The sequence below is a fragment of the Chanodichthys erythropterus genome, chromosome 9 (assembly GCF_024489055.1).
Source record: "Chanodichthys erythropterus isolate Z2021 chromosome 9, ASM2448905v1, whole genome shotgun sequence".
In the NCBI taxonomy this organism is placed as follows: Eukaryota; Metazoa; Chordata; class Actinopteri; order Cypriniformes; family Xenocyprididae; genus Chanodichthys; species Chanodichthys erythropterus.
In genome coordinates this window covers 16,960,981-16,985,474 of record NC_090229.1, presented here as the reverse complement: position 1 = coordinate 16,985,474, position 24,494 = coordinate 16,960,981, and the positions used below count along the sequence as shown (strand labels likewise).

The window sequence follows — 24,494 nt, the reverse complement described above, 5'->3', positions numbered from 1 at the left end:
TTCTCTTTATCTTTAACATGTTAAAATGTTTTAAATAATCTTAAATTATTGAAAAGTTGAATATAATTCTATATGGCCTGGTTTCAGAGACAGGGCTTAGCCTAAGCCAGGATTAAGCCTTAGTTCAATTAGGATATTTAAGTAGCTTTTATAATCGTTCACTAGAAAAAAAACATTGCTGGTGTGCATCTTGAGACAAAACAGTGGAACTGACATATTTTCAGATCTGTCAGTACAAGTTACTTTCAGTTACAAAGGCCCAAGCATGCATTTTAGTCTAGGACTAGCTTAAGTCTTGTCTGTGAAACCGGGGGTAAATGTATATATTATTATATAGCTTTGCCATCGCAGGGGTAAATTAGGTTTATAAAAATTATTAAAATAGAAAACGGTTATTTTAATTTCTCTTAATATTCATCAGTATTACTGTTTTTAGTGTATTTTTGATAAAATAAATGCAGACTTGGTCAGAGGTGGACAGTGAGGAAGTGCATTTAGGTCTACTTCAGTACTGTACTTAAGTACACTTTTTGAGTAGGCCTATCTGTACTTGAGTATCATTTTTCTGGAAATTGTGACTTTAAATTCACTACATTTAAAAAAGAGAAATATCGTACTTTTCACTCCACTACATTTCTATCATGTTTTTTTTTTTCTTTCTCTCTTTTGACAACCTATCAAGAATCTCCCTTGGGTCACGTGTCGTCCCATAATTTTTGAACACTGATGATAAGTTAATGGCAAAATGGAAGAAGACAGTTAAATAAGTTAATATTGTGTAACTTTTATATTTTTTTGTTATCATGTATAGGTATGAAACAGTTTACTTAACTCTTGAAACAATGATTGTACCGATTACATTATTTCAAGTGACTTTATAAAAAATGTATCTGTCATTGAATCATTTAAGAGATTCGTTCAAAAATGCTGCTGTTTCATCCAGTAATGATGTAAAAGTATTTATGAGTCATTGAATCATTCAAACTAAATAATTCAAATCAAATCAATTAAACATTTTATAATGAAACAAAAAGGAAATGTACTTTTCTGTACTTTTGCTTAAGTAAAAATCTGCCTTTACAACTTTCACTTGTAATAAAGTAATATTTAACCAGTAGTGGATGCACTTAATAATAGAGTTGTGTACTTTGTCCACTTCCCTTGGTGAGCATAAAAGGCCTCTTTCAAAAACATTATTATGTTTCCAAAGGTTTGACTGGTACTGTATTTGTATGTTGGTGCTCCTCCTTCTTTATATGTATGAAGGAACACGTGCCTGTCCACGGCATTCTGAGAGCAGATCTACGCAGTGGTTTTGTTCTTCCTGTTCTCTTTTGCTGTGCTGCATTAACATCAGATTAGAACACGGAAGCAACAGTTCCTTCGAATCATTTGCTTGTCTCAAAAAGGATTCAAGCAGGTACTGTGGGCCGAGTAGGGGCCCCAGGCGTGGAGTCCTAGGATCTGATTGCCCATTTCATCAAGGAGAGATGAGTAAAGGAAAAACCAAAGGGTTGGAGAACATGCCCAGTTCTCTCCTCAGCAGCCAGGAGAATGATCGCCTGCTGGAGCTGCTAGGAAGGAGATGTGTGGTGAGTGAAGTAACTTTGATTAGAAGGCCAATCATAGATGGGCATTCTGTCCCACAAAGGATTTCGGGGATAGAAATCAATCGGGTATAAAAGAGAAGGTCCTGAAAGGAGAGACATGGTGCAGAGTTCACAAATGAGAATAGAGCTGTTACTGTTGATGTCAGTTAAAGGTCAAAGTGACACTCAACCTTTCAAGTTCTTTTGTTGCCTGTGTGCAAAATGGAAAAAAAAGAGAGAGAGAGAGAGAGAGAGATTGTACACAAAACATATCTATGACAACCTGTGACAGAATTTGTTGTAACAGCTAAACTATTTAATCCATTGTTTTTTTTTATTTTGCAATTATTTCCCCCCAGAAAAAACACTAATATCATAAAATCATTATTAATTTTCTTCCATATGTACATTTGACAATACTGTTAACCTGCTTGAATTGACGATTGATGTATGCGACTGCAAAGTTGAACTGGAGAACGACAGGAAATGCTCTATGAGGCCACTTCCTGTTGTTGTAGAAGATGCTGATGTCTTTGCTCTAGCTTTCATTGTAATACTTCACTGATTCATCTTTTATTAATGTACATTTATGTCAGTTTATTGTGTTTCTATGTGTGTGTGTGTGTGCAGACCATGGCCACAGCAGTTGTTCAGTTGTACATGGCTCTACCTCACAGTCCGACCCAATGGAGTCTGCAACATACAGGAGTCGTGTGTTTCGTTAAGGACAATCCTAAGCGTTCATATTTCATCCGGCTCTATGACATAAAGGTTAGAGATTCTGATTTTAATCTATAGTGTAAAAAAAAAAAACATTAACAAACTGCTCTTTACTTCATCAGAATTTATATGCATGATGTTTAAGCACATCTATATCTATGCAGATAGAGATGATCTCTATGCATTTCTGAGATTATATAATAGCCAAATGGCCAAAGATGACCTGTGACCAAACAGGCTGAAATTAAATAAAGATACACTTCTGCTTTGAGTTCTGAGTCATAGCAGCTCAACTCAACTCGATTCACAAAGACATATTGTGGTAGCAGCATTTAGACTTTGATAAGTATTTATGTGTGCTTTCATTTCATTTAATTATGTTTGCCAGGAAGGTAAAATGATTTGGGAGCAGGAGCTGTATAATCAGATGACATATTCCTGTCCAATGAAGTTCTTCCACAGTTTTGCAGCTGATGTGGGTACAGACTCCTTTAAAATTCTCAGATTCAAGGCAAACTCAACATTTTTAGATACTGTCTTGAACTAGGCCAAACATAATCAGACATAATCAGAAATGTGTACTTTAAGTTTTTAATTGATTTTAAAACTTTCAGATTTTTTTTTCCTCTTCAAAATCAAAATCTCACAATCTGAGATCTCATATATTGTATTTAAATGCACTTTAATTGTGTCTCAGGACTGTCAAGTAGGTTTGAACTTTGCCTGTGAAACAGAAGCTGAAGTGTTCAGAAACGTCACAGAGGAGAAGATTAATCAGAGATCCAACCGCCAGGGTCAGTTACTGTCATTCTTATTCATATTTTATATGAATTTTGCTAAGATGATTACACATAAAACAGAGTATTTTATCAGTATGTCCTGTGTCTTTTCCTGCATGCATATTTAGAAAAAAGACCGCATGCTCCATCTGAAGGTATGTGTCTTCAATTTGAACATACACTTGATATTAATTTATAAATTAGCATTTTCAGACTATTGTTTTGATTAACAGAAAAACGGGCACTACAACAAATCCCTCCAACAAATGGTGAGTCACGCAAAAATTACAATTCTGTCATTATTATGTCATTTACTCAACATAACGCCATCCCACACCTTTCTTCTGTGGAACACAAAGAAGGTATTTTAAAAAATGTCCCAGTGTTTTTTTCTTCTATAATGAAATTTGGTGGGGTCCAATGTCCAGCGTTTGTCAGCACAAGAAGGAAAGTCAATCAGATTTGGAAAAACAAGAGGGTCAATAAACAATTACAGAATTTTCATTTTTGGATGAACTCTTTAAAGGGTTATTACCCAAAAATGAAAATTCTGTCATTAATTACTCACCCGCATGTCGCTACAAAACCTTTGTTCATCTTTGGAACACAAGATATTTTTGATGAAATCTGAAAACTATCTGGCCTCCGACAGACTGCAACACAATTACCACTTTCAAGGCCTAGTAAGGTAGTAAAGACATCATTAAAATAGTCCATGTGACTACAGTAGTTCAACCTTAATGTTATGAAGCGACGAAAATAGTTTTTGTGCGCAAAAACAAACAAAAATAAAGGCTTTGTTCAACCATTTCTTCTCTTCCATGTCAGTCTGCTACGCAGTTGACGTTGTACACACATTGCAGCGCTTCCAGGTTCTACGTCAGAACGCAGAACCCGGAAGCTGGCGTTCTGACTAACTCTATAATTCATCCTGAAGTGTTCACATGGTCTGACTGTATTGATAAATACATGTGTTTAACCAACTCTCTGTTGATCAGGTCCAGTTTCACAGCCAAGTGTAATGCCCACAGTAGACATCCAGAACCCAGATATTGTTGCATCGAGGTACCGCTCTACCCCAGTGCCGACCCCTGCACCGGCTTCAATCTCCAAAAAAGACAAAAAGGGAAAGAAGAAAGGCCCAAGGCTCACTAAGGCAGATATTGGAGCTCCTAGTGGATTCAAGTAAGAAGGTTTTACCATAAGTTGGACATTCACCTTGTGTTTTTCTATCTGTTTGATATACTGTCTGTGCCTCTCTATCCTTTTTAGGCACGTCACTCATATTGGGTGGGATCCAAACTCTGGTTTTGATGTAAGAATTGTCCTTTTTCCTTAATGCATAAAGCAAATTTAGTCACATAAATTGATTCGTATATAGCAAACAACATTTCTAAAGTTAAAAAAGTAGCATTTATATGAACACTGACTTTTGCCCCTCTAGACCAACAATCTCGACCCTGACCTAAAGAAACTGTTTAACAGTGCTGGTATCAGTGATGCCCAGCTGGCAGATAAAGAAACATCTAAGTTAATCTATGACTTCATTGAGGAGTCTGGAGGGCTGGATGCAGTAAAAGAGGAAATGAGGAAACAGGGTAAGCTCATTTAAAAATGAAAATTACATTTTGTTTACCATTTAACTCTGTGTGGAATATTTGGAGGTTTGATTCTGAAATTTGACCTTGATAAGAAGTCATCAGCATGAAAAGGTTTTAATTTATAAATGGATCCTATTGATCTTATTATGAGCGATTCATCAGTGCATGTATAATTTAGTTTGTAATTTCTTTATCAAAATGTTAAAACTTAATCTTCCAATGAAACGACTTCTCTCTGGTGATGTATGCTGGACTTATTCAAAAATTTTGGTCCCAGGAGGTCCTCGTTCTGCCCCTGCACCTCCTCCGCCCCGTGGTGGGCTACCCCAGGTCCCAGGCCCACCCGGACGCCCTCCACCACCTACACGCAGTCCTGGACCTCCGCATCGCGGTCCACCTCCACCTGGAGGCCGCTCTGGCCCTCCACCTCCACCTCCAGCGCCAGCCTCTCACCCGCCACCACCACCCAGCCACAGTCACAAGCCACCTCCTCCACCTATGGGTGGAGGTGCACCGCCTCCACCTCCGCCCCCACCTCCTCCCCCACCCCCACCTTCTTCAGGCACTAACATTCCCATTAGCCCTGGCAGCTCCGCTCCAACTCCTCCTCCTCCTTCTGGTGGAGGAGGAGGAGGACGAGGAACCTTACTGGAGGAAATTCGTCGTGGACGTGTGCTAAAGAATGTACGTGAGACATTTTTACACAAACGCAATGCATTTTGTTCATTATATAAGCATTATACTTGTAAATAACCACTTTTTAAATGGATATATGGTGTTTATCTCAGGTGTCTGAATCCCCGGACCCTAATCCTTCAGCTCAAGATGAGTCCTCAGAGGGAATTGTGGGAGCTCTGATGATGGTGATGCAGAAAAGGAGTAAAGTTATCCATTCCTCAGGTAACGCATTTTATAAAGGGGCTTTTCTCACTTTTACAAATTCAACCTGTAAAAGATAACCTATTGACGACTCGTGGTTAGCAATTAATGAATAAACCTCAGGCTGAAGGAAATGCAAATTCACAGCTGTACAGTAGAGCTTTCAGCTGAAAAGGACGCAGGAGAAGAAAATTGTACACTCTTACTTCAGCAAAAAGAAAAAGAAACACAAATGTGACGTTTATCTAAATTCATTTTTGCTTAGGATGGTTGAATTGGATCATTGAAGGTCAGCAGTAAAGACACTGGCTAATAATGTGAGATTAAAGGCACAATATGTGACATTTTTGCAGTGAAATATCCAAAAACCACTAGGCCAGTGTTATATATTTTGTTCAGTTGAGTACTTACAATATCCCAAATGTTTCCAACTATTTGTAAATCATGAGAAAATCGCGATTTTAACCAAGGTTACGGGACATGTATCAATGGCGTCATATTTGTGTTACCCTCTATTTCCGGTTTTATTTTGTAGAAACCATGGAAAAACTTAAGACACTTTAATATAATATTAATATAATAATATTATATTATATTTAATATTATATTATATTTTATAATAATATAATAATATTTAATATAATATTTTATTAGACAAGGGAACAACTGTTTGGTTACATTTATAGACAGAAAATGAATTACTGTTATATAGCTCAAACACGTTGTCTTATTGTTTAAATCTAGTTTTCTTGATTTTCCGAGAGTACCATGCTTTTACCATGCCTCAGAGAAAAACTTTGTCATTTAGCTTATACAGCATTTTCTCCATCATACAATACGTTTTAAAATTAATTGCATGCCATTTTCAACACAAGCCACCCAGCATTTATTAAAGGTGCTAAAGAGGATGTTTTGTTTTATACATTTTTGCAATATTACTTGAAACTGTCTTTACTAACTGATAAAAGACATCAGCCAATTGTTTACGTGATCATCGCGTAAACGATTGGCCCTCTGACTTGTCAATCACTGCCATTACGTTCCTTGTGAGAGACATGCGTGGATTGGCCCTCTTGGCCAATCATGGCAGTGATTGACAAGCCAGAGGGCCAATTGTTTACGTGATGATCGCGTAAACAATTGGCTGATGTTTTTAAGGCCCTACCTCGTGCACAGATGATGTATATTAATATTATTCCTTTCAGTGAACCTAATAAATAGTCTTTTATCAGTTAGTAAAGACAGTTTCAAGTAATATTGCAAAAATGTATAAAACAAAACATCCTCTTTAGCACCTTTAATGATATCTTAAAATCGATCTAGCTTACTGCAGTGTGCAACAAGTGTCTCAAAGCAGCATCTGAGTGAAGGCACAGAATAATGTTATAACATCATTTTCAACACAGTCAAATGTCTCTAATATGATAAACAGAGCTGCGTTACCTCATACGCTTGACCGGAAGAAGCGGAAGTGGCGACTGTGGCATAATAAAAGCTCCACTGCTCGCGAAGCGTGAATCGCGCTGGTCTCTCATTGGCAATTGCTCCAGCGGCCTCATTCAGCTCCAACAGCACTCGCCCTGCCCTGCTTCATACTACAGTAACGTTAATAATCTCATCCATGAATATGATTCCCACTGGATTCTTTTCCACCGGCTGTGAGGTGAAGATGACATCTCCCAAGAATCCGTGCTCAAACTCGGCTTCATCAAGCAACACCTTTGTTTTGAATAGGCGACCTCTAGCGGCGAAAAAAATTACATATTGTAGCTTTAAAGGAACACTCCACTTCTTTTGAAAATAGGCTAATTTTCCAACTCCCCTAGAGTTAAACAGTTGAGTTTTATCGTTTTCAAATCCATTCAGCCGATCTCCGGTTCTGGCGGTACCACTTTTAGCATAGCTTAGCATAGTTCATTGAATCTGATTAGACCGTTAGCATCGCGCTTAAAAATGACCAAAGAGTTTCGATATCTTTCCTATTTAAAACTTGACTCTTCTGTAGTTAAATCGTGTACTAAGACCGACGGAAAATAAAAAGTTGCGATTTTCTAGGCTGATATGGCTAGGAACTATACTCTCATTGCAGCGTAATAATCAAGGAACTTTGCTGCCGTATCATGGCTGCAGCAGGCGCAATGATATTACGCAGCGTCTCTCACACACGTTTCCATGGTTGCAAGGCACGTTCCCTGTGCAAGCAGGGGCTCACAGGCGCTGCGTAATATCATTGCACTGCTGCAGCCATGGAACGGCAGCAAAGTTCCTTGATTATTACGCCTGAATGAGAGTATAGTTCCTAGCCATATCAGCCTAGAAAATCGCAACTTTTTATTTTCCGTCGGTCTTAGTACACGATTTAACTACAGAAGAGTCAAGTTTTAAATAGGAAAAATATCAAAACTCTTTGGTCATTTTTAAGCGCGATGCTAACGGTCTAATCAGATTCAATGAACTATGCTAAGCTATGCTAAAAGTGGTACCGCCAGAACCGGAGATCGGCTGAATGGATTCGAAAACAGTAAAACTCAACTGTTTAACTCTAGGGGAGTTGGAAAATGAGCCTATTTTCAAAAAAAGTGGAGTGTTCCTTTAAATACATCAAGTACATTTTGATTATTTAACCATTTTATTTATTGTGGTCATTCAATTTTAATTATTCAATGTTTTTTGAGATGAGTAAATGCATGCTCACATTTAGTCTACAACTACAACCAAAATGTTTACACAGCAAACGACACTTCTGCATCTCACTCCTGTTTTCTCTCAACAAGTTTACAGGAGAGGTGTGAGTTAATAAATGGGAAAACGAAGTAACTTGCATTACTTATTTGAACAAGTATCTCAGATATTTAGTAACTTTACTAGCTACATGAAAAAAGTAATCTGATTATGCAACTCGTGTTACTTTATAATGTGTTACTCCAACACTATTTTCATGTGCTAGTAATTCACTGGTTCTTATAATAATTTTGATGTATTTTATATTTCTTTGCCTTCTTCAGATGATGAAGCCGATGATGGGGGTGATGAAGAGGAAGAGGATGAATGGGACGATTAATGCTTCTCTCTGCTCGATTCACACACTTCCATCTAAATCTGTTGATGCTCAGTGGAAATCATTTTTTTAATAGGCCTGAAATCTTTTATTCCAGATAATAGTTGCACTGAATGATCTGAACATCTGTAAATCCAATAAAGCAATTCTATAAAGCTAACTCTGATAATGACTAGATTTCAAGCCTGTTTCGCAGTTTGTCTCAGTCTTGTTTCAAAGACTGGTCTGTCTTTATGCAGCAGTAGTTCACTTTGAGTTCATTCAGGAAGAAGGAACTTCAGTTGAGCCAAACCAGGAGTGGTGTTAGATTTCATCCAAACAGTAGGACCGCCAAGCTTAACCACAGCTTTATGTTGGATATTTCCTTCTGTTTGTGCATACTTTTAACTCAACAACGGTCTTTTTCCAAATCTCTCTCGCTTAACCACAAACCCAATAATGTTATTCTTGCCAAGGTAAGATATATCAAGTTGTGTGTTCTGTAAATTTGTGGGACGCATAGGACCTCCCCCTACAGGACTAATGTGGAAGTACAAGTATTCATGTAATCTTTGTAATGTTTTAAAAATATTTTTGAAATATAATTAAAATAATATTACATATAATATACCTGTAATATAATTGAATGTATTATATTAATACAAAATAAAAACATATCAGGTGTTCAGACAGAAAAAACTGGATAAAAACGAAAACAGCAGTTTATTGTTATTGCTTTTTAAAAAACACCTATTAGGACTCCCAAACCCCAGAATACCATGATAATAAAATAATATTTATCACAAACAATCACATTAACACAAACCTCCACAAACATCTGTAAATACAAAGAGGAAATATTCAAGAAGCAACCATATTTAGGAAGTTTCTGTTTAGTTCAACAGCCAACACCAAAGGAAAGACACAACAGGACAAAGGAAGTCTATGTGGCATTAAAGTTCCTCAGAGACCGACTCAAATGTCATTCTGCACAATAACATCTCTGTGGAGAGGAAAGAAATGTGGTTTGGACTTTTCTTTGTTTGTTCTTCACCCTTCAAGACAAGATAACATGTCTGGGATTGAAACCACAGAGCGCTTCATTGAGTGCTTTTTATACGCAGTCATTATAAATATGCCTCCAACATCCAATGAAGAGAAACGGTCTCTTATCCTTTCAAAATAATAACATTAGTGGACCAGACAAAGTAGATGTTTCCAGAAGAAAATTATACAACACATTTTGCCTTTGTCCTTTAGTTTGGTGCTAAGTGATAATCCATAGAAAGTGCTTAAAGAGGTAGACATTTCTGGCTTATAACTCTGCAAATATAAATTATGTTGTGTGCCCCTCAAAAATTTGTTACATTTTTATTTTATTTTTTCTTGAGAACCCCAAGGTGAATTTAAATGCGTTTCAATGTTAAAATACTATTAGTTACTCCAAAAACATCTACCTCTTTCTCCTCAGCATCTCTCTATGTGTCCTGGTCCTGTTTATAAGCAATACATAAAACGACAATTTCCATCAAAACCAGCCCTGTCCCACCACCAAAGAGCACAACTCACATGAATATGTACACTCTCACAATAAATATGTTGTATGGTGTGGGTGAGAGAAAGAGAAAGACAGAGTGTCACGGGAGAGATGAGGAAAGAGAGGAGGTTAGATTTAATCCTGACCAGTGACTAGTCGAATACATACATTTTCTATGTACATGTGTCATTGTCACACAACACAAAGCACAGATACTGTGTTTATACACGAGCAAAAAACATGACCACATATCACCATTGACAAACCGTGGAATACAACATGTTTTGATTATGGATTGAGAATGAGAATGTTTTTAGTGGTCCGACTATCATCAGAGTCAATGATAGAAGAGAGCAGACTGAAAAACTGTATCTATATACAGCAGTTCAAATCAGGGAAGCTCCGTTTGCTGGGCGACGAACAATACAAGACAAAACAAGAGGATAACTGACTCGTATTTGGTTGCTTTCACATTCAAAGATGAAACATTTCAAAACTGCAATGTGAAGTACATATTGAGGCTTTTCACACTACAGCTATATCAGATTATGTTCATTACAAGGGAGAGATTTTGATGCATAATTCCTATAAACATTTTTATCTTCGCAAATCCAGTGACTTTCATTTTGGTCCGCTGTTTTGTCCTATAAAACACTAATTTCAGGATTTGTAACATGATTGGTTTATTGCCCTGGACATTTTAGAGGAGCTTGTTCCACTACAAAAAGAAGACTAAATATATATTTTTAGTATTAGATACATATTTTGATACATTTTTAAATGTATTTTTTAATCTAATGACCAATATTGTTATTTTCAATTATTTTTAATTCACAATCAATCTGAAGTTTTATCTGAAACATGTTTAACAATGCAAATAATACAGAAATTAAATGCTAGAAATGACACTTAAAGATAAAATGACAAAAATGATTAATTCAAACATAAAAATGGAATAAATCACTTTCCAATTTTGTTTTAAATATTTTAAAACAATATATTATATATATATATATATATATATATATATATATATATATATATATATATATATATATATATATATACACATTTCATTTTATTTTTAATTGTCAGTCCTAGTCCTCCATTCAAATGGATCTGTTCTTCAAAGGACTTTCCAATGGAAAACACTATAAAAAAAAACTACAAATGCCAAGTAAAAACTTCAGTGGTGAAAATGATGGCAAGATATATTGTGCTATAATTATAGTTTTGCAGATATGCATTCCCAAGCGTCTTCAAATGTACTAGAACATTTTTTCCAAAGCTGTATTTAATATTCTGGGTGTTTAGAGACGCCCAACTGAATCTGTGTTTTCTTTAAATCCAACCCCAAACACCTTTTGATGCCTCTATAATGCAAAGCAAAAACATATTTTTGAATGTTTCTAATAGTATTTACACTGCAGTCATCTGTGTACTGAATCTTAAAAGGGAATAGCTTATATTTTACATAATATGGCAGTAGTTTTGCTGGTGTGGCTGAACGTTTTAAGGAATTTATTTAGAAAACGCTAACGCTACCTATGGAAGTGAGCACATCACAGCCAGATTTATATTAGTTAGGGAAGCTAAGTGCATCAAACTGTACCTCAAAATGGAAATCAATTTAGTTCAGACACAGTCTGATACATCTAATGAATCAAATGAATAACTAATAAATCACTTTATTAAAAGGGACTGAATAGGAGTTTGCCTGGAGGAAGTACATAATGAGGTGGCACATGGATGGGACATGGTCAAAAGGGTCTCAGATGCTGTTCCATTCACTTCTCTTGTAGCTCCTCCTCTTCCTGTTCTCCTGTGTGCCTGCGGTTGTTGCGTTTGGCTTTGTGTGGTGGGCTCTGTATCTGCTGCCTGTAGGACTGGCAGTACTGGTTGATGAGACGCACTTCAGGCTGCGGGTGGAGCTGGAGAGGAGGTGGATTGGACTGAGGGGGAGGGGGTGGGGGTAGAAGGTGGTGATGGGAATGGGAATGGTGGCGGCGGTGCTCTGGTTCTACAGAGACGTCCGACTCAGTCAACGCCTCCACAATCTCCCGGTCCAGGATCCGTAGGGAGATGCGTGCCACGGTGTGTTTGAAGTTGTTCTCGGTTGCCAGGCAGTGATAAAGGCCGGCATCCGATTGGGCGAGGGATTTCAGCAGGATGCCATGCCCGGTCTTCAAGACCTCTTTGTCTCGACTGAGCTGAAAGAGAAAAGGAGTCTTTTATGTCCTCTAAATTAATGAGGTGAAACACAAAGGAGATATTTGAAAGAATGTATGGACAAAAACAGTTGAAACAATGAAAGTCAGTGGGGTCCAAAACAACACTGGATCCCATTGACTTTCATTGTATTGACAAAAAAACAAAAAACAAACAAAACAAAAAAAAACATTTTTTTTCAAAACATCTTTTGTGTTTTACAAAAGAAATAAAGTCATACAGGTTTGGAATGATATGAGTGCAGTGTAAAAGATTATAGTAATTTTAACAGTAAAAAAAATGTTTAATGGTCAGTTCCTTTACTCTACACAGTGAAAAACTAATTAATCTAATGGGACATTTCATGCAATTCAATGTAAGTTTTTGGAAGTGAAAAAGATTAAGTCATCCATGTGTGACACTTCACATTTGATGGTTTTTCATTGAAATCAGTGGTTGTCAGTCTACTATAAAATGTACAAAACAGATTTGAGTACTTCATTATGTTGGTATGTTAAAGGTGCCATAGAACACGTTTTCACAAGATGTAATATGTCTAAAGTCTAAGGTGTCCCCTGAATGTGTCTGAAGTTTCAGCTCAAAATACCCCATAGATTTTTTTAAATTAATTTTTTAACTGCCTATTTTGGGGCATAATTAAAAATGCACCGCTTCAGGCTGCAGCCCTTTTAAATCTTTGTGCTCCCTGCCCCCGAGCTCGCAACTGCCTTAAAGGTGCCATAGAACACATTTTCACAAGATGTAATATAAGTCTAAGGTGTCCCCTGAATGTGTCTGTGAAGTTTCAGTTCAAAATACCCCATAGAGTTTTTTAAATTAATTTTTTTAACTGCCTATTTTGGGGCATAATTAAAAATGCGCAGATTCAGGCTGCTGCCCCTTTAAATCTTTGTGCTCCCTGCCCACAAGCTCGCAACTGCCTTAAACAGCATAAACAAAGTTCACACAGATGTGATTCAGCTGTGCTGCTCTAGACGTTACTGCCTGCCCTTGTCTAATGCCTTGAACATGAGCTGGCATATGCAAATATTGTGGGCGTACATATTAATGATCCCGACTGTTACGTAGCAGTCGGCGTTATGTTGAGATTCGCCTGTACTTCGGAGGTCTTTTAAACAAATGAGATTTACATAAGTAGTATGTAAATACTGTATGTCATTTCCATGTACTGGACTCTTGTTATTCAACTATGCCGAGGTAAATTCAATTTTCCATTTGTATGGCACCTTTAACATTACATCGGTTAATAAAATATGTTTTTTTTTGTTTTGTTTTTTGGTAGGCCTACTGTAAATTCAAGTTATATCCATAAAACCTAAAATGTTGCTGCCACATTTTTATGGTACTGTTCTGGAAAGTACAGCTTTTTTCCATAAATTATACAGAATTTTTGTATAGTGTGAGTAAATAATGGCAGAATTAGCATTTTCAGGTGAACTATCACTTTAAAAAGTGATAATGGTAACATGAAAGTCTTACTGCTTTTCGCTTGCCATCCTTCTGGTAGAGCCATTTGACAGTGGCCTGTGGGGACCGCGGCTGGCACTCCAGGAAAGTGCTGCTCCCCTCAACCCCAAACTGCACCGTCTCCCTCAGACGCTTCTCTACTGAGAGCATCAGAGAAGGGCCACATTCAAGTTTCTGAAGATCTCTAGTGTTGTTATTCAGTATCATATAAAAGGCTGTTTACAAACCTTTAGCGTTGAATCCTCTGCACTGCCTTAAGGGATCTCCGTGTTTGATATCTTGCCTTCTGCTTCTCCTAAGGATTCATTCACAGATGGTTGTGGTTAAAAGCTTATGGACTATTGTCACTGTGAAATAAACTCTATTGGTTACAATTACTGTATTGGTAATTGTATTGGTTCAGTAGCTCTGTTGAAGACCAATATCCAAAGGTTGCCATACATTAATTGACAGTGTGATCAGTATAAAAATGGGCTCTTAATGATGTCTAGATAGCCATTTGCACACAGTTAGGATCATGGACCACCTGTCGGGGTAAATGAATGTGCTCTGACCTCTTGGTAGCCGGGGTGAAAGCAGAGCAGTGTTCTCCATCCCAGGCACAGTAAGGGTCTCTGGCCAGGCAGCAGTCTGAACAAGCCTTGCCATAAACGGCACATCTGTGCAGGGACACCTGGGTAAGACCCCTTTCTGAGGACACGTACAACTGTTGCTGTAAAAAGAAAGAGAAAACATTTAACAAACAGCACAGATTTTTTTTTTCCAGATCAGGTACTGATTTGTAGGTGTTACATTTCGAACATCAAATATCAAAAAAGCTTATTAAAGGGTCCCACTTTATATTAAGTGGCCTTAACTACTATGTACTTACATAAAAAAATAAGTACAATATACTTATTGGGTTCATATTGAATTGCAAAACACATTTGCAGCCATTGAGGTGGGGTACGGGTAAGATTAGGGGAAGCTTTGGTGGTATGGGTAGGTTTAAGGGTAGGGGTAAGGGTTAAGGGATGGGTCAACAGTGTAATTATAAATGTAATTACAGAAATTAATTACAGATTTAATTACATGCAGGTGTTTTTAAAATATAAGTACAATGTAAAAACATGTATGTACACAATAAGTGCATTGTATCAAATGATTAATTTAAATGTAAGTACATAGTAGTTAAGGCCACTTAATATAAAGTGGGTCCTATTTCAGCTAGTTGCACCACTTCTCATTTCATTTCATTTCACTAAAATAACTAAAACTAAATAAATTAAAACTATACAGACATTAAAAAACAACTAATTTACAAAAACTTATGAAAATGAAAACAGAAAAATATAAAGTCTAATTCAAAATATTAACAAAAACTATAAGAGTATATTAATAACACTAAAACAACACTGGTTTTATGCATGTAAGATAATTAAAACTAGGTGATTTTTACCCTTTTAGAAGAAATCTTCAGAGTTTTGACAGCTGCTGGAGTCTAAAAAAAATTTAGAAGGATAAATTAGCATCATCATGCATAAAATCATGCATTATGGTATTTTTAGAGTCATTTCCACCAAACAGATTATGTAACAGCAAAAAGTAATGAAAAATCTGTATTTTTGTACCTTAAAAACCTCAACCTCTTCCAAAATGAGCTCTTCTGTTGTGCTGATGTCTTTTGGTAAGACAATCACCTTTTGGACTGTTCCACGATCTAAAGTTCAAGGAGAATCGTAAGTAAAGCAATGAGACTGGCCATCTTTTTATAATTGTGCAAATTAAGTGAAAGTTAAAGTGACATGTGAAGGCCAAGTATGGTAATTCATACTTGGAATTTGTCCCATCCAAGTTAGTGCACACACATTAAGAGCAGTGAGTAATGAATTTTGCTGTGGCGCCTGAAAAGCGTCTGGGGGTTAGGTACCTTGCCCAAGGGCACCAGTCTGACTCTCTAACCATTAAGCCACGACGGCTATATATAGAAAGAATCTGACATGGTCAAAAATGTCTAACCTGTGCCCAGGAAGAGCACCTCATATCTTCCATCCACAGCATCCACCAGGTCCACAGCAATGGTGGTGAAACGGTAATCAACTCCAGTCCTGACCACCAGGGGGCGCTTGTGTATCGGATATATTGGTTGATACATTAGCGGATGGGCACGCACAAAGTTCACAGCCTCGTCAGAGAAGGCTTTAGTGGTGTGGAGATCAGGGGTGAACGTTCCTCCAGGACACTAAACAATAAAGCAAAAGCAAAAGCAAAATAGAATGAGATGACAACAAAGAATCAACAATAAGATATACAACTGGTTTTCATTAGCAATACTTACAGTCCCCGGGCGAGGGTAGGGGATTTTGCCAGTGTAGGGTGTCCACTGATAGTTGTGACCATGTTTGTGAGAGAAGGGTCCATTGAAGACATTTCTGATGTCAGCCATTGAGTACACACACACAGCAGAGCCTTTAAACACAGAGCTGGAGAGGAAAAGAGAGAAACAGCATTGGCATAATAACTAATTTAACAAAAGATATTCAATATAGACACTGATTTGAAGGAATATAACTTTTTTTTTCCTAGTAATATTTATTTTTACAATTCATATATAAAAGCCTGCATATGCCTTGCTTATTTACTTTTTTTACTTTATTTTTATTTAACACCGTAATAATTTTTTACTGTCTTAATGAGCCCAAATCTTTGAATGGAAGTGTAAGTATTTAAGATGTTTGTATGAGAGATTATCTCACCCAGCTGTGGAGAACACAGCATACACGATGGGGTTCCGTTCATCATGGGTCCTCTGGATGAAAACATCCCCTTTAAAACAAACAAATATCAGCCATCAGAGACAAACACAGAGCTGATCATGGACATGTTGTGATCTCAGAGGAGAGAAGAATACATACTGAGTTCATCAAAGTAAGTCTCAACACCGTCTGCACCAATCACAGAACAGACCAGTCTTGCTTTGAGGAAAGTCGTCCACTTATTCACCAATGACCTTTGACCTCCATCATCATTCTGAAGGCAGTGCACACGGATAAAAGAGTAGACTTTAAACAAACCTTGGGTTCATTTGATTTAATACTGATTTGCATGAAAGTTGATTATTAAGTCAGAGTGTGGCTTAAGTAGACTTGTGTCTAGCATCTGGATTTTCTCACCAGACAGACTCGGCCTACTCTCGCGAGGACGCTCGGAGCGCTGCCCCCAGAAGCATCTAAACTCTTCTCCCGAAAGAAGAAGTAAAGCTTATCATCATTCTTCTCCGCACTGTCTGGAATCTTCTGGATTTTTATAAACACCGGCTCTGATGGAGAGATAAAGAGATTTGTAAAGAGATAAAGGGATAATATTTGACACCGGTCTGTCTTTTTATTTTAATCCCTTCACTCCTTTGCTCATATCGTACCGTTCAGCCATCGGGAGTCATACTGCTCAGTTCTGACAGCGGGACGGTCTCCCAAGGTTCTGAAGATGGCTGGATCCGTACCCATAAAGTCCACATGTACCCCAGCATACAGGTTCCCATCTGAAGACAGTAGAATGAGTGTAATGTGGAGAGAGAGATAGATTAAGATGGATGACGACTGGATAAATTTATACTGTATACAAGTAGAAGTGCTTAACGGAATAGTTCCCACACTTTTTGGCCAATACATTTCCATGTCTGCAGTCAATCAAGTTCACTAGATAAGTACTTTTAAAAATAATAACTTCATAGATATTTCTGGAGTAAATTTCTATTTGTATATCAGGTGCCAAAACCTTTGTGTTTATAGATTTAACCCTTGTGTGTCAATTAAAAAAAAAAAGTTACACATAGGCCCATAGTGGACAAAAATGTATTATAAAAATGTGTCATAAAAATTTGAAACTTGGGAGCACAGACTTAGGTTTGGTCTCTTTTAAAGAAGACCCTTGGCAGATTACTGTTGAAGAAAAAAATATTAAAATTGAAACGAAAAAAAGTTATAAAGGTTTAAGTTTATGAAAATTATTTATGAACATTATTTTATATAAATTATATATTTTATGAAACATGCTGAACTCTAAAACTGCTAGAAAACCAAAGCCATTAAATCTAAACAAGTTGTGTTCCAAATTTGAGGATGATATCTCAAAAAATGAGCTTTCAGTAAGATTTTGTTTGGGTGCAGTACCAAATTTTCCCCATAAGATGCCAGCAAAACTCCATTGGTACACACAGTGGTTAGATTTGTGATTTGCAGTAGAGTTTTTCTCTCTCAAATATTACAAGCACACAAACACAATTTTTTTATAACACACATACAAACCACACCCTGACATCCATACCGACACACCCACACAATTATAGCTGGATAATTTATCCAATTGGCTCTATAATATGCATAAGCAGAAATCAGAAATAAAGCGAATATTTGCTTTATGGGCCAAACTTTAGTAAAAAAAATTATTTTGAAGCCTTGTCAACAAAATGAAAGCCTATTAACAGAGACTGTAACATTTTATAGTTAAATGGCCCCTGGATTAAAAAAAATGTCATTTTAATGGGTTTCAATGGGGTCATTTTTGTCCTTAAGGCCCTGAGAGGAACTATTTTTTGTACCTACTAGTGCAAAATAGTTTTGTATTTAAAGGAAATGGGGGTGAAATAGTAAAATTTCAATAAAAATACACACCTGAGCCAAAATTTATGCAGTTAGCATTAACACAGGCAAAATGATCAAAAAAAACAAAACTGAAAAAGACAAAAATGTCCATAAGGTCGCTAAAGAGTTAAACAATTATACAACTTTTACTTAACAAAAGTGCAATATCTTGCCGATAAAATACACAACTATTCGAAAGTTTGGGGTTGGTAAGATTTTTTAGAAATAAATCAAATAAATGTATTTAGCAAGGACACATTGATCACAATCACAGCAAATACATTTATAATTTTACAAAATATTTCTATTTCAAAAAATTCTGTTCTTTTGAACCTTCTATTTAATCAAAGAATTCTTTTGAACAGTAGTGTATTTTAGAGCAAAATTCAAAATCACAGTTGTGTTTTTTGGAGATTGACTACATGCTTTTGTTTTGAGAGACAGAAGGAAAAGCAGGAGAGAGAGACAGAGAGAGATCTCACTGATCAGAGCTGCTGCATTCTCCTGCCGGGGATCATAAGGAGACTTTCCTTTTCCAGAGTCCACATACCCAGGAACAAGCCGGAAGAGATATTCCTACACACAATCACACACACACACACCATATGAGTAATAACAGTGACTCTACTGAAGAGTTCATTTTCATCGTTTTTCAAAAAATGTGCTTTAAATTTAGCCAATTGAAACATTCATTCATTTTAGCCCATTTAAAATTAATTCATTTTAACTCTGACTGAACTGGTAAATAATTCTAGTCTAACATATTATTTGATAATAATATGAAAAATGTCTGTAAAACTATATAACGCCACACACAAACCATATATTCTCAAACATGTTGAAAAATGATTAAAAAGGTTAAAAAAAATTTGTTATTGTATTGATCATATTTATGATCAACACAGTGCTATTGATGAAATACAAAAAAAAATTGTCAACATTTTGTTCATTATTTCTTTCACTAAATAAACACTGCTGTAGCCTACTGTAAATATAATGGTGTGTGTGTGTATGTGTGTGTGTGTGTGTGTGTGTGTGTGTGTATGTACCTCAGCTCTCCAGCCTCTGTTGATGAAGGTGCAGATGGGTTTATAAGCTCCTGTGCCGCAGGTGTACAGGTGAGTCCTGTTCCACGGCTCAATCAGACGCACAAAGTTAGCACACTCTCCCTGAGAACACACAAATAAGAAAAAAAACAAGCCGTTTTAGCAAAGAATGTATTTCTTTGTCAAAATGATTCAATACTAATTCAAAACAGCCAGTACCTGTCCACCTTTGCCGGTTAATTTACATTCCCCTTTTCTTTGTGCTGTTGCTGGCCAGTGAATCTGAAAACACAAACTTTTTTAATAAAAATACTTCACTAAAAAAAGTACCATGAAACTACCACATAATTGGAAGCGTTAAGGTTCAACTACAGTAAATTAACTCAACTTAGTATTTCTTTCTTACAATAAGAGAAAATTATTCCATAATACAATAATTCTATAGTGTCTTACAATAAGGGGTTCTTTATTGACATTTTGCATGTCTAGAGAGACCAGATATTCACGGCTGCCCAGGTAGAGCCGGCCTTGGTCTTGGTCCATGTGCAGAATTCGGTAGTCACTGGTGTTGAAGGAGAAACTGAATGGCCGTATGGTTTTTGTCTCCAGTAACTCTAAAAGAAAGAGAAAAGCCAAAACAGTTTACTTCAAAAATATCTCCTCTACAAGTACCAGTGGTAGTATGGATGCTTTAATTAATTCTTTGATTCTTCCAAATTATCCAACCTTCATATTGTGTGTTTAGAGGTTTCACTCCCTTCTCCTAAAGATCTTTTAGTCCTGACCCTTCTTGAGGTCAGAGACTAGGACAATTGTACACAACTGTTTTCAACATTGATAATAATAATAATAATAATAATAAATGTTTATCAGCATATTAGAACATTTCTGAAGGATCATGTGACACTAAAAGAGTGGAGTGAATAAACTGCATTGTATATTCGAATAGAAAATACAGTACAGTCCAAAAGTTTGGAACCACTAAGATTTTTAATGTTTTAAAAGACGTTTCGTCTGCTCACCAAGGCTACATTTATTTAATAAAAAAATACAGTAAAAACAGTAATATTGTGAAATATTATTACAATTTAAAATAACTGTTTTCTATTTTAATATATTTCACAAACATTTAATGTGTACAATTATTCAAAATATTTGTGTACAATATTTTTTTTCAGGATTATTTGATGAATAGAAAGTTCAAAAGAACAGTGTTTATCTGAAATCTAATCTTTTGTAACATTATAAATGTCTTTACTGCCACTTTTGATTGATTTAATGCATCCTTGTTGAATAAAAGTATTCATTTCTTTAATTTCTTTTCAAAAAAATAAAAATTCTTACTGACCCCAAACTTTTGAACGGTAGTGTATAATGCTACAGAAGCTTTGTATTTCAGATAAATGCTGTTCTTTTGAACTTTCTATTCATCAAGGAATCCTGAAAAAAAAAAAGGACACAACTGTTTTCAACATTGAAAATAATCATAAATGTTTCTTGAGCAGCAAATCAGCATAAGAATGATTTCTGAAGGATCATGTGACACTGAAGACTGGAGTAACGATGCTGAAAATTCAGCTTTGCATCACAGGAATAAATTACTTTGTCAAATATATTCAAATAGAAAACAGTTATTTTAAATTGTAATAATATTTCACAATATTACTGTTTTTTACTGTATTTTTAATTAAATAAATGTAGCCTTGGTGAGCAGACGAAACTTCTTTTAAAAACATTAAAAATCTTAGTGGTTCCAAACTTTTGGACTGTACTGTATATTGAAATAGAAAATTTTAAATTGTAAAAATATTTCATAATATTACTGTTTTTGCTGTATTTTTGGATCAAATAAATGCAGCCTTGGTGAGCAGAAGAGACTTCTTTTAAAAACATTAAAAACTAAAAAAAAAAAAATTCTAATACTATTTCTAATAATGCCTTTTTAATTAATTTTATTTTTATTTAATTTTTTAATTACATTTTTTTTTTTTTTTTAACTCAGGCTTCTTGTTCTGTCATATTCTTCACACAGCAGGTGCTGGTAGTTTCCATCTCTCTCTTTTTCTTCCTCTCTGAGGGAGGACACAAGGGAGAACAGAGCAGGTGCAGAGATGAGAGACGGCTTCAGCTGTCTGAGCTCGCCGTGCTCCAGTGTACCAAGTGTCTGTTCCCCGTCTCTATCACATTCAGCCAGTGATTTCCCCAAAGACACCACCAATTAAAGCAATGCGTTTACACCAAATATTTAGTGTTTTCATCCATGTTCAGAAAGCTTTAAATGCCAAAAACATAATTACATACATCATACAATAACAGAGTGAAGGTTGGGCCAAGATATGAGAAGCAGCTAGTTGACTTTAAACATAAATCTGAGGTTATGAGGACGTGCTGACATCAGTGCCCTCTGAGAGTACGAGAGTAAGTGCGTGAGTTTAGCAGAGTGGAACGACGCAACTGACACAGACCGAATCTATAAATTACTCCATGTTAGCGTCATGCCACACACCACTTTGATCTCAGAGGTATTACTGTGCTCTTGTCCAAACGCCTGTCCGGCGTTACACGTTGGATAAACAGAAATAGAACGGGGCCGGTGACAGGAAGGTCACAGCGAAGTACGTGGAAAGAGTTTTAGATAATGTATTAAATAAAGACACCGATTAACCTCTTGTATACATTTTTGAAAGGAAACAATGGTCTGACTGAATGTCCGGCCTAAATAACATTTAGTCATTCGGACAGTAAATGTGAACACATGTACTGTACATGAGATCACATGAAAACAGGTGAGATGCCACATATTAGGTGTTCTCCTTAGGGCTCTAACTAGGTGGCGAAGTGTGCTGGTGTGTGTGTATGTGTGGTTCTGGCAGCTGTGTGGGTGATCCTCCAGTCATGCACAGAATCTCCCTGGCCCGATCCACAGGGACAGGCTGGGATTCCAGACCGCTTGCTGTGCACTGGGGCCACGGATCTATTCTCAGCGCGCTCTCTCATCCCAGTCCAGCAGGCTTCATCCACAAAATCCACTATCTTTTGGCAAGGGAGTGCAGCTCGCTTTATTCAGTAAGAAGGCACCTGACAGCCTGCGAACGTCAGGTCAAACCTTGACCTTTACCACTGTTAAAGGTTCTAAAGCTTCACACCAGAAAGAAGGAAAGTGATATCCCTTGAGTGAGGAAGTGATGTCATTCAAAAAGTAATTGACACAAAATGATTGACACAATGTTTGATTTTTCTTAAAAAAAAACAAAAAAAACAACAACTTAGAAATAATATAGTTTTAAAATAAAAGATAAATTATTTGTATTAAATCTCAAATACATTATTATTATTATTATTATATTAAAAATAAACATATGCATTATTATTATTACTGATTTATTACAATACATTATTATCATTATTATTATTATAAAAACAAATATAAATATTAAATACATGTATAATACTAATGTATTTATTGTATTTATAATAAAATATAATTTTTTGTATAATTTAATTCATAAAATAAAATGTTATAATATACCAAATATTTTATAAATATTTTGTATAAAAACAATAAATAAATATCAAATATATAATAATAATAAAATATATTTGATATTTTTATTGTTGTTTTATTGTAGAATTTAATTGATAAAATAAAATATAATATATAAATTACTTTGATAAAAAATTTGACTCTTTATTTTCTTAGAGTGGCTTAACTTAAAGTGCTGTAAAAAAAAATTCGAAAAAAAAAAAAATATTTTAAGGTACTTTATGATATGTTGCCATATGGCAACAACTTACAATAGTGGAAATAACTTAGAATAAGTGTAAGTGTATATAGTTTATATTTTTCCTCAGAAATGTTGTTTGTATTGAATAAATTGGTGCTATTATAAGCTTTAGCAGTAATTATTAATTATGAATTAAACAATTCCTTATACTTATTTTCCAACATCTTGTGCTTTTCCATTCTCTTTTGCAGAATAATGCTTTATATTCTTTAAATTTCATTACATTTTTCATGAATATTATTTAAATTGCAAATGTAGACAGTTAAAAACAAATCTAATACTGTTCATCATGTATCATAAAACACTGACATAAAACGAAAAACATTGCAGTTCATGAAAATTCAACATTACGCAATCTTATGAGAGGAAGGTTATGAACATGAACCCCCCATAATCCTTGAGACTTCACCTTTTTTTCTGTACAAAACTTCAAAAAGCATTTTTTTTCAGAGGTGAGACACATGTACACATCACATTTGGTGCTCTTCATCCTAACAATACACTTACATCCACTTGCACCTGCCTTTTTGAGACACTATGGTAGGCCAGTGGTTGGTCTGGGCCAGTAGTTCTGGCTTTGGTGGCAGGTCTCTGATATGATTTAATCCATAATACAAATGCCATGGCAGTCCTTAACATACGACTAATCAACATTATATCACTAGCATTAATATTGTTATTGTTACAGCTTAACAGACTGCAGCTAACTTTTGCTAGCTAGCTAACCTATTATAATAATGGCATTCCATTATTGTGCAGTGTTGCCATATGGCAACACAGACATTTTCTCGATTTACCAAAAACTAATTTCATAAAAAGTGGTGAATACATCATCATACCTTACCTGAGATGATGTTAGCATTTTTTTTGTGAATGTGACATGGGCGGGTCCTTGTTTGTTACTGACGTTTTAGTTTGCTTTCAGCAACTACCGACAAGAGACAGCAGTCTGTCAGATATCGCGTCACAGAAAAAAATTGCATGTGATGTGACTTAACCAAAAGCACATCATTGGCTAAACTAAGGTCTTCTCTTACCAACAAAAAAACTAGAATGCTCTCTTAAAGAGACGGTGGCAAGGAAATGAATACAAAGAGTATGTTGCCATATGGCAACACTATGCGGTAGAGGGTTAAGAATTAAAGGACATAGCACAGGAGTTGTGGCAGAGATCTGAACGAAGCAGTGACATGATGCAGGGAA

The 24,494-nt window shown here is 35.9% G+C and overlaps 2 protein-coding genes across 3 annotated transcripts in view; one reads left to right on the top strand and one right to left on the bottom strand.

Annotated features, from left to right (window-relative positions):
* Positions 1-1,068: 1,068 nt before the first annotated feature.
* On the top strand, positions 1,069-11,124 carry wasb (WASP actin nucleation promoting factor b). Its single transcript, XM_067394808.1, has 12 exons — positions 1,069-1,592; positions 2,220-2,360; positions 2,698-2,784; positions 3,007-3,103; positions 3,217-3,243; positions 3,322-3,357; positions 4,087-4,273; positions 4,361-4,403; positions 4,533-4,686; positions 4,967-5,373; positions 5,478-5,589; positions 8,574-11,124. The coding sequence occupies exons 1-12, from the start codon at positions 1,122-1,124 to the stop codon at positions 8,627-8,629; spliced, it is 1,818 nt and encodes a 605-aa protein (XP_067250909.1). The 5' UTR covers positions 1,069-1,121; the 3' UTR covers positions 8,630-11,124.
* A 91-nt stretch (positions 11,125-11,215) lies between these two features.
* sema3gb (sema domain, immunoglobulin domain (Ig), short basic domain, secreted, (semaphorin) 3Gb) overlaps positions 11,216-24,494 on the bottom strand; it is a 42,620-nt gene continuing 29,341 nt past the window's right edge. The window contains exons 3-18 of one of the 2 annotated variants that reach the window (XM_067394807.1): positions 19,960-20,120; positions 19,726-19,788; positions 19,510-19,629; positions 18,943-19,036; positions 17,239-17,358; positions 16,991-17,136; positions 16,733-16,847; positions 16,574-16,643; positions 16,156-16,300; positions 15,837-16,059; positions 15,449-15,537; positions 15,277-15,318; positions 14,393-14,550; positions 14,066-14,133; positions 13,851-13,975; positions 11,216-12,352 (exon numbers count right to left, since the gene is read on the bottom strand). In XM_067394807.1, the coding sequence (XP_067250908.1) occupies positions 11,930-12,352; positions 13,851-13,975; positions 14,066-14,133; positions 14,393-14,550; positions 15,277-15,318; positions 15,449-15,537; positions 15,837-16,059; positions 16,156-16,300; positions 16,574-16,643; positions 16,733-16,847; positions 16,991-17,136; positions 17,239-17,358; positions 18,943-19,036; positions 19,510-19,629; positions 19,726-19,788; positions 19,960-20,120 (2,162 nt within the window). In that variant the 3' untranslated portion in view covers positions 11,216-11,929. Of the gene's footprint in view, positions 12,353-13,850; positions 13,979-14,065; positions 14,134-14,392; positions 14,551-15,276; positions 15,319-15,448; positions 15,538-15,836; positions 16,060-16,155; positions 16,301-16,573; positions 16,644-16,732; positions 16,848-16,990; positions 17,137-17,238; positions 17,359-18,942; positions 19,037-19,509; positions 19,630-19,725; positions 19,789-19,959; positions 20,121-24,494 lie in introns of both variants that reach the window. The other variant, XM_067394806.1, reaches the window with a different exon arrangement.

Excerpts from the sequence above, each read along its gene's own strand:
- wasb (XM_067394808.1), top strand. The coding sequence starts at position 1,122 with ATGCACTTAATAATAGAGTTGTGTACTTTGTCCACTTCCCTTGGTGAG. Across the intron at positions 1,593-2,219 it reads TGCTAGGAAGGAGATGTGTG|ACCATGGCCACAGCAGTTGT; the intron begins GTGAGTGAAGTA and ends GTGTGTGTGCAG. Across the intron at positions 2,785-3,006 it reads TCCACAGTTTTGCAGCTGAT|GACTGTCAAGTAGGTTTGAA; the intron begins GTGGGTACAGAC and ends ATTGTGTCTCAG.